Source organism: Cicer arietinum, chromosome 6 (genome assembly GCF_000331145.2).
Source record: "Cicer arietinum cultivar CDC Frontier isolate Library 1 chromosome 6, Cicar.CDCFrontier_v2.0, whole genome shotgun sequence".
Classification (NCBI taxonomy): domain Eukaryota; kingdom Viridiplantae; phylum Streptophyta; class Magnoliopsida; order Fabales; family Fabaceae; genus Cicer; species Cicer arietinum.
In genome coordinates this window covers 70,388,950-70,399,305 of record NC_021165.2, presented here as the reverse complement: position 1 = coordinate 70,399,305, position 10,356 = coordinate 70,388,950, and the positions used below count along the sequence as shown (strand labels likewise).

General features: G+C 26.0%; 1 protein-coding gene and 1 long non-coding RNA gene across 2 annotated transcripts in view; both read right to left on the bottom strand.

The window, feature by feature from the left end:
- The window catches only part of LOC101512763 (7-dehydrocholesterol reductase), a 12,106-nt gene extending 9,142 nt beyond the window's left edge, over nucleotides 1–2,964 (bottom strand). The window contains exons 1-5 of the mRNA XM_012717814.3: nucleotides 2,728–2,964; nucleotides 2,413–2,635; nucleotides 1,734–1,789; nucleotides 1,119–1,221; nucleotides 961–1,026 (exon numbers count right to left, since the gene is read on the bottom strand). Coding sequence (XP_012573268.1) covers nucleotides 961–1,026; nucleotides 1,119–1,221; nucleotides 1,734–1,789; nucleotides 2,413–2,635; nucleotides 2,728–2,825 — 546 coding nt within the window. The 5' untranslated portion in view covers nucleotides 2,826–2,964. The remainder of the gene's footprint in view (nucleotides 1–960; nucleotides 1,027–1,118; nucleotides 1,222–1,733; nucleotides 1,790–2,412; nucleotides 2,636–2,727) is intronic.
- Nucleotides 2,965–7,967: 5,003 nt separating this feature from the next.
- LOC101512441 (uncharacterized) lies at nucleotides 7,968–9,250 on the bottom strand. The gene is made up of 2 exons (XR_012163745.1): nucleotides 8,962–9,250; nucleotides 7,968–8,252 (listed from the first exon to the last, which is right to left on the bottom strand). It is a non-coding gene; the product is annotated as an uncharacterized lncRNA (long non-coding RNA).
- Nucleotides 9,251–10,356: the final 1,106 nt, after the last annotated feature.

Here is a 10,356-nt window from a genome sequence, read left to right as displayed (position 1 = left end):
TCACCATCAAATGATGGCAACTCAACTTTCTTCACTGCCATCTTATACTCTGTCACTGAGTCCTCAGAATGTGCATATTGTTCCCCCGTTCCAATTGGTCGTTGCTCTAGCAGCCTCGTGAACTCACTCATCATAATTTCGCGAAATTCCCTCAACTCATGGCGAACAGATTCTTCCACCGCTGAGATTCTTGCTTCAACTGCTTCCATTCGATCTGACAGCTTCGGTGGCATGTACAACGTACAAAAATCACTGGTACTTCTCGAAGATCCGGCAGGTCGGACCAATGATAGAATCACAGAAAAATAGCGATCTGTGAACGTAAAATGATAGATAAAATGGGAATTTATTGATTTATGGAAGAAGGGAAAATTCTGATACAATGTATAACCAGAGCAAAGCTCCTCCAGAGAAAATAGTATCTCCTAATTCAATGATAATTATAATTCTTCATGAGCAATACTCCTCTACCCTCCTTTATTTATTCCCCTATGTGTAACTGAAATCCCTAGAATTTAATGAGTTTCTCTGCCCTGTCATTAATAGCCTGCTTATTCTCTTTTTTACCCTTACGGACATAAGTTCTCCACACTGCAGATTTGGACCTTTCACTAGTCTTAAGCCCACTAATTCTATCAATTTCAATGAAACCAGATTAAACAAAAGGATTGGTAATTCTAAAAGAATTTTACAGGCATTCTCTGTGCCTTCTTGGTGTCGAACGAGAGGTGGTAATTTTAAAGAAAGGTTTGTCGCATCAATGATCCTCTAAAGGCATGACATCAACAATGAGACAAGGGAGATTTTCTATGCTACCACCCATTTCTACTTTAAGTTTTTCTATCATTCACTTTCCCTTTCTTCAATCCATATCAATTTCCAAGGCAAACAAATGGACTTCTTAGAAGTTAAATATTTGTTGAACAGTATTATCAAAGTAAAAAGCAGATATTAGTTTACCCAGTAAAAATCAATGATTATGTTCCCAGATGAGCCAGAATCAGTAGAAGATGGTGCCAAATGACCCTAGCAAATATAACACTTGTGTCAGAAATTTCAATATAAATTTCACAGGAACCAAGTAACTTATAGTTTCATCTACTTCACTACCGTCTCACTTTTATGTATAAGAAAATACAAAAGATAAAGCTCCCAAAGATGAGTGTTGAGTATATCTCTCCCAAATGATCATAAACGATTGTTGGGTTGAATATCCCAAACCTGAAAAATACATGCAAAAATTACATGTCATCGGCTGCTGAAAAAACAAAATAAGCAAACCATCTAGCTCTGTAAGGAAAAGCTAGTATGTAACACAATTTTCTTACAGCTAAACACATAGTAACTTAGACATGTTTTCTTAGAGTAATTTTGTACCTGTAAAAGCATAGAAACCTACATTCAAGAAGCCGTGAAAATTCAAAAGGATAATCAATTGAGGAGACTAGCAATGAATAATGATTTTTTTTTTGTTACAAAATATGTCTATGAACAGACATCATCTATGAAGCACTAATATCAACATGACACCAAACACAACACCAACACGTGGACCCTAGTAATAATTTGAGAAAATAGAAGTTATGGTATGTAATCTCATTTCACCAACACTACACACACAGTTTTGAAAAGATATACTTCAACAAAATAACTAATTAATGGATTGAATGATTTAGAGAGTGATGGTGATGATAGAAATAAACAGTAGAGAAACAGAAGTGTGAGTCACTCACCACCAAAGAACAACATAAGTAACCAAGGTGACTAAATATGCAGCAACACCATTCGCCTGAAAAAAATGCAAAAACAGAAATCATTTCAAGTTAAAGAAGTAAATCATCATTTTAGTTTCTAAACGTGTGAGACGACGTCATAAGAGTGTCTGATTGTATCAAAATTGCAAAATTATCCCTAAGTATATCTCTGTTACTAATTTCATGAACTAAACTGACTATCAAAAAGCCAAACTAATCAATGAAAAACACGTTCGAGAACCAAACTCACTAAGAAAAGACACATCTAGTGATATTTTTGATACATTTAAGGTCTATAATGTTTCGCGCATGAAACATTCAACGACAAAAAATGACTATTTACTCTAGCCAAATTATATGGTAAACCACATTCGTAGGTGGTCCACTGTGAACCATGCTTAAAAATTACTCGAAACTCTAACAACTATTGATGATACTCATCATGAATATAGTTACTAGTTTCACTTCTACAAGTTGAGTTTTAAATGACTTGTTCTTATTGAACTGGTTTCGATCGAGTCATTTGTAAAAACTTATCAACAGTAGTTAAATTTTTTAGTAACTTTTAAGCACTGGTCCACGGTGAACCACTTCACTTAGTGCTTCACCGAAGCATTCACCTTAACTGAAAATAAAATTAAAAGAAAGAGAAACAAACCTTGTAAACAGGTCGATTACCGGAGGGAGAAATAGGACCATAAACAGTGTGACCAGGAAGGAAAAGCTGAAGCGCGGCTTCAAAAACGGCGTAAACTCCAATGATTTTGCATGCAAGAAGAGTCGGCTTAGGCCATAAATCAACAAAGCCGTTTAAGCCGTTATTAATCAAGTAATCAAATGTACGCAAAATTGATCCATCTGCAGCAGTCATTGTATACCATCTGGAACATTCAATTTCAAATTAAAATTAGATCTGATTTGAAATTAGGAGATTCAATTAAGAGAATAATTAATTAGTTAATTAATTACTTACAGTAGAATAACAAAAGGAGGACATAGTGTGAGAAGTGATATCATGGAAAAATAGGTCACAATTGGAGAATGAACGGTGTCGTTTTTCGATTCCCCCATTTTCGAATTTCGATCTTCACTCTTGACTTGTTTTCTTGTGAGTGAGAGAAAGAAACAACGACTTAGCGAAGACTATAGATTTATAAAGAGATGAGAAATGAGAAATGAGAATGGGATGCTACTTTCACTTTTTCTTTTTAGTATATGAATGCAAAAAATAGAAGTTTGTTATAAATATTACAAGGTTATAAACTACAAGGTTATTTAACTCTTTCTTTATTATTATTATTATTATTTTAAATAAATATTATAAATTTACATACAACTTTTAACTCTCTTTATTATTAGGTAGTAAAAAAAACTATTTGTATGCATTTTTCTTCTTTTATTGTTATTATTTTATTTTTTTAAAGTAAAAAGATAACTTTATTTTCTTTAGATCAACTAATGATATCATGATATGATATTAAGTCAAAAATATTGATTTATTAGAAGAATGTTCTAGATTTTTATTTAGATAAATTAATATAACTATTAATTTAATAATATTTTACTTTTAAAAAAATAAAAAATATTAATGTCATAGACATTAATAATGAATGTATATAAAAGTGAGTTTAATTTAGAATGGGGATGTCAAAAATGTTGAATCAATTTAACTAATCCATTTAATTTGTCATTTTAAGTGGATTGTTTTGAATATTTAATAATGAATGTATATAAAAATGAGTTTAATTTAGTTGGTAATTCTTTTTAATTTTCTTTGTTATAATTTTAGTATTTTTTATTGTAGCTTGTTTATTGAAATTTGTTTAGTATTTTGTTTTTGAAGTAGTTTATTTATAATAGTAGCTTTATTATCGAAGTTCAATACTTTCTTTTTGCATTAACTTTGGTACTTTTATTTTGCACTAACTAATTTGGGCTATGAATATAGTTATTCTATTATTACAAGAAAAGAAGAGAAGATAAATAGATTATATCCTCCTTTTATAACCAACTTTGGTACTTTCTTTTTCACTATAAATATTTCAACCCGGTTTATTTAGCACTTTCTTTTTGAAGTAGTTTGTTCATACTAGTAGCTTGTTTATATATTTATATATATATATATATATATATATATATATATATATATATATTTTCTTTTTTTATGATTGTCTCTGGGATATATATATATATATATATATATATATATATATATATATATATATATTTTCTTTTTTGATGATTGACTATGGTTATTGTTATTATTTAGTGAGACGTTGAATAATATTTTTTTTTGATAAATCGGAGTATTATTTTTGACTCGATCATTAAAATTAATCGATTTTAATCTTTTTTTTTTTTGCGGATTAATTAAAGAGCAAGTGACTCACTTTACTGCCCTAGTATAGGTGAGACATGATATTATTACTAAGATACTTGCCCAAATATAATTAGATGGTTGTGTATATTATATCTCACCATAAATTATGTTATTTATTTATTTTTTCATGAAATATGTCATTTTATTTTATTAGTTTATATAATATCTTACAAATATCTATATAGGGAAATGGGATTGGATGAATGCGTCAATACATGGTCAATAAATTTATATATTAAAATTAAAATTTATCATTGCATACTTTGTTTTGTAAAAACATATTTGGTAAAATTTGAAAATAAAGTAAAAGCTGTTTGTTAATTTTAATTTATTTTTAAGTTAAAAAATCACTTTCAGATTAAAAGTTATTTTGTAGGATACTTTTATAAAAGTCTTGTTTTTTTCTATTCCAAAAACAAAAAGTCATATTTTTAAAAAATTATCATAAAAGATGAAATATTAAAAGAAAAACAATGGTATTTTAAACCAAATGGGTTAGTGAGTTCTAGTTTCAAAAGAATTCGAGTTCAATTTTTTACTGGGATAATTTTTTGTTATATTTTATTTATTTCCTAATTGAATATCAAATTATTAAAGTTATTTCTTTTTAAAAACAAAATATTAAAACTAAAATAAATAAATAAATAATAGCATTCTAAAAAAAAGGTTAAGTAATAAAAGATTTATTTTTTAGGGTGAATAAATAAAAACTCATGAATAAATGATGAAATTTAAGTAGAAAAAGATTTAAAAGAGATTTTCTTGAAAGAAAAATCTTTGATAAAAATTTTGAAAGAAAACTCTATTTGTGATTTTTAATACTCAGGACCCATAAATCAATTCTCAAAAGTAAATCATCTCACCATTAAATGAATTACATCTAATGTGACAAAACTCTTTATTGGCTTCCCTTCTTTAAAAAACATTCTTAAAATATAAAGTAGCTTAATTTTAGAGGGTCAAACACTGGTTAAAAGATTGACACCAATTATATTTAATGGGTCCAACACAGTTTATAAATTAGATTTAATTCATTTGATGGAGAGATAATTAACTTTTGAGAATATTTAAAAAATTAATTTATAAGTAGCAGATTTTCACTTTACAAACTGATTTTATAAAAATTAAGTTAAATACAATTCAAATTTTAAGATACATCATAATTTATCTATCATGTATTAAGTCAGTTGTAAATAGACTAATTAAATAGACTAATTTAAATATTTCTTCGATTAAATTTGTTTAGAATAATTATTTAAATTTATATTTCCAATGAAGTTTGTATACTTATTTTATTAGAAATAAGTATACAAATTATTTTTATTTGTTATTTAAATATTGTTTCAGTTAAATTTATTTAAAATAATTATTTAAATTTGTATTTCACGTTTTCCTCTATTTGTCGTCTCGTGTTTTTGTAACGTCTTAAGGACCAAAAATAAAGTTTTTGGATATTGCAGGGATGAAATCCAAACAAAAAGTTTTTAGGGACTAAAATTAAAAAATGTTATATTTACAGGGACTAAAAACATATTTAAGCGTTTAGTCCACATTTTCCTTTGTTAATTAACGTCTTTTGTAACGCCCACTTGACGTTAAGAACCAAAAATAAATTTTTCTGATATTACATGAATGAAACTCAAACAAATTTTTTTATAAAAATTAAAACTAAAAGCTGTTATATTTAAATGAATCAAAAATATAATTAATTAAAAAAATATTATTTCCGCCTATGCAAAAGTTTTCAACTTGAAGGCTATTTCTATGAGTTTAATAACCCAAACAAAATGACAACTTACATTAAATGCTTCTTAAAACATTGTAGTTCACATTCTCATAAAAATTATTATATTTATATATTTCACACAAATTAAATTATAATTATAAATAAAAATATTATGATTTTATTAAATTATCTTTGTTTTAGCTCTATTTTCTTTATTTATTTAAGAGGAATAGTTTAGAATCAATTTTTTATCCGAAGTCACCGCTCTAAATTATTGATTTCATTATCTTTTATTAAAATAGCTGATTTTTATACTTATTTAATATTTTTATCATGGTTTTTTTTCTTCGTGATTTCGTTGTCTTAATGCGACATTGTTTTGGTTTTTTGTCTTATTGCGATCTTTTAGTTTTCTGTCATGTTATGGTGTTCGTTTGATTTCAGATTGATATATCAATTTTGACTTAGTGTAAATTCAATCAATGATTTTGACGTCTTCAAAGTTTTAGCTCTGAAAATATGAGTATTTCAGACACTTCAATTTTGTCATATTTGTAACCTTTGTCATATTTCTAAAAGTATCTTTATGTTTTATACTATTAACTTAGATATTGTTGAAGTAACTAAAATATCACTAGAAAGAGAGTTGAATAATAATTTTCCTTTTAAATATCATCTCTGTGAGGATAGTAGATGAGGTTTACAGAATATATGTTTAGAACTGAAGTAAGAATAGAATTGGACAAAATGAAGAGATTGGAGTTTAGAGAAAAAGACACACATATTTTTATTGGTTCATTCAAAGTGGATTACGTTCAATCTCGTTCACTTGTACGCATTTTACTATGGCTCAAATAGGCATATCCTCTTATGATGTTTTTTTTCATTATGTATTATCTTAGCCATACCAGACTTACATAAACAATTTATCTTTCTGTCTTACTGACCTTACATAAATTCCAACAAATTAATCTTAACTTGAGTATATACAAGTTTTGAGTGGTTTTTATGAATAAATATTAACAACTAAAACTAAAATATACTTTAAATTGTCCATCCACTTAACATTGAAAGTCAAAGTCCATGAAAAGTATCTATGTACAGTATACAGTATTTGTGTTAGATTTGTTTCCAAATTGTGTTCTAACATCATGGATGAAAACTTTGAATTAAAACCATGTTGTACCGATTTCAAGACTGTAAAAGGAACCATAGATTTATGATGTAAAACTAGAAACATAAATAATGGGAAAGAAAAAATACAATACCTCATGTGAGAATGAAACCCCCTATTGTGAACTCATTAATGAAAAAACATGGGAGAAGGAGGAAATATCAACAGAGGAGAAAATAAATTGGAAATAATAATAAGAGAGTTTTCCTTAAAAAAAAAAATCAACCAAACTCAAAAAGTTGGTCCGAATATGAGAGATTTCTTCAAAAATAGTAGATGGAAAATTGGAGGGGAAGAAGAAGTAGAAAAATAGAAAATAGATTTGGGTATTATCAAATGAAAAAAGAGGTTTGAGGTATAGAGAAAAGGAAATGTGTTATGAGATATAAGAGAAAAAAAGTGAAATCTACATAGACTATGTAACTTTACAACTGAATATATTTATGTAGTTTGTTAAAGAAAGCAAATAATATTATTTAATAATGATGTTACAATATATTTTCGTTGACAATACACGATGATCATAATTATATATTATAATGTAACTTTTTCTTGTTGATATATATGAAGCATTTTGTTTATAAAAAACTAATTACAAATAAATTTAGACCCAAAACAAGAGTTATAATAGTTTTCACCTTAGATTAGTTATGATTTATTTTTAGTAAAAAATTAATTAAATCCAAAGATTAAATAACACTTTTAAACTTTTTTCTCTTCCATTTTCACATCAAACACAACCATGAAACGTCTATTCAAACATAGGGTTAGCCAAGATTGACCTAATTAACAACATTCAAAATGAAACTATTTGTTTATTTAGAATGACAAATTTAACTCATTTCATATCATTGCTAACATATGTGCAAGATAATTTTTATTTTATTTTTTTCGTTCAAATCACTCTCAATGTAAAAAAGGTGCACAAATGTGTATTGATAATTTTTCTTTCATATATGCACATAACACCAAACAAATACTTCATAGTTCTCAAAGAAAATATTCATTTAGCTGCAAAACAAAACAACCAAGAAAAAAAAATAAAAAAACACAAAACAGAATTAGAGTTCTTTTTCCCCTGCTATATCTGCTGCTGATTTTGCAGCATCTTCCAAAGTAGCTTTGCTTGTTCCTATGCTTTTGACAATAGCTTCTTTCACCTTCTCGCATGCTCCATTTTCATCTGCAACCACTTCAGCTCCATCTCCTCTTCTAAAACTTTTCAAAAACACCCCCACACATGACATTGAATCATATAATACTTCAAATTATTAAGGAAATATACTTCTTATATTAATTTAGTTGATTTTAATGTTAAAATTATAATATCATTTATAAATATACTATTATTAATTGTAGTCGGTGGAATAGTTATTAAGTGAAATTTCAATAAATAAAAATATATAAGTAAAAAAGATTAATAAATAGTACATTGATATTTTTTAAAGTGACAATTATTTTGACACAGAAGAAAATAAGTTTTTTTTTTTATAAAATGAAGTAGATAGTAAACAATTTCTAAACTATTTTAAATTTATCAAATTAGCTTATGTGACTAAATCAAATTAATTAAATTGATTAATTAATAATAGTTTAAATACTACTTAATATTTCTATAGTTTAAACAAAAAAAAAGTTGAATTACATGATTAATAAAAAAAGTTGAACAAAAAAGTTGAATTACATGATTAATAAAAAAGTTGAACTATATATAAAAATTGATGACAAGAGATTATGAGTTTAATAATGGTAACAAACATTATTTATTTTCTAGTTGAACTTTAAATTATTAAATAATAGCCATAAAAATATTTAATATGTTGGGAACACATATTCAAAATATACAATACAATATGCCTTGAAAATAGAAGCATAAGGTTGATATGAGATTATAAATAAATTGAGATGGAGAATATAGCTATCTTACTCTATATTTGGAGGAAAGAAATATGCATATGTGTGATTCACAAGCCCCTTAACCATGTTCCAATATTGGCTTACACTTGTAGGAAGAAAAATCGATGAATAGATAGAATAAGCACTTCTCAATCTTTGCCATAACCACAAACTCGATTTCTTGCTATGCACTTCATCATGTGAATCTTCAATATTGGAATTGGTAACAATAGAGAAGAAGCTCAAGAATATTAACACCAAAACCACACCACTTGTACAACGTTTTTTATCCATAGAACATAATATTATTATTAACTAATGCCTAATCTTGTTAAGTAGTATAGTCAATATATTTTATTTTAATTCGGTTGAGTATGGTGTTAGCTTAGCTTGTGGACACGTTAGTTAGTCACTTAAATCACACGTGCACTTTATTTGTTAAATGACATTACTTAGCATTGTTCACTCTACACGTTTCACTTGATAAATGAATCAGCTTGTAACCACTTTTTTTTTATTAAAAATAAAATAGAGGAAGAATGGTCATCATGAGAAATTTAAAATAAAATAAAAGAATCAATATTATTATTAGACTAGTTATGAAAAGAGAATGTCTAATTAATTTGTCTTAAAATGAATCTCATAAAATTTCATAGAGATTAAAACAAAAAAAATATGAGTTATAGTGGTACCAAATTCATGACCATCTACAACAATTTTTTATATAGATAAAATAGTAAAGAAATCGAAATCTTGACATATACTATTTTGCAGTCTATTGTAATAACAATCAACCACTTTGTATTTTGAAATATGGTAGTCTCACTAGTCCGTGTCATAAAAAAATTCAGTGCAATAAAGTTTTAGATTTTAGGTAAAACTAAACATTAAAATCAAATTATTCAGATATCCGTGTTAATTGTTTTAAATTCAATGAAAGATATATGAAAATAATAATATTAAATAGTTTAAAAATAATTAATTTTTATTTCTAATAGTTATTAAGATTTGAGACGTTTTCTTTATATTTAAATATATTTTTAAGGTTTACAAATATATCTTTTTTATTTAGTTCTTTTAAAAATACTTTTTGTTTTTAGTTTATTTAAATATATAATTTTTACTTTTAGCTATTTTAGTTATTTGTATTTTTTTAGTACTTACAAATATATATATTTTGTTTTGATTCCTATAATTATTCATTTTAGTTTTTATATTAAGGGATCAAAATCAAATATTTTACTGATTATATGAATTAATTTTAATATAAATACATTTTGTAATGACTAAAAATAAAATATCATAAAATAAAAATCACATGTTTGCATGATAAAATATATTATAGAACCTAAAACTAAAAATAATATTTGTGGGTGCTAAAATTTATTTAAATATTTTATTTATAATATTTACTAGAGAGTAATAT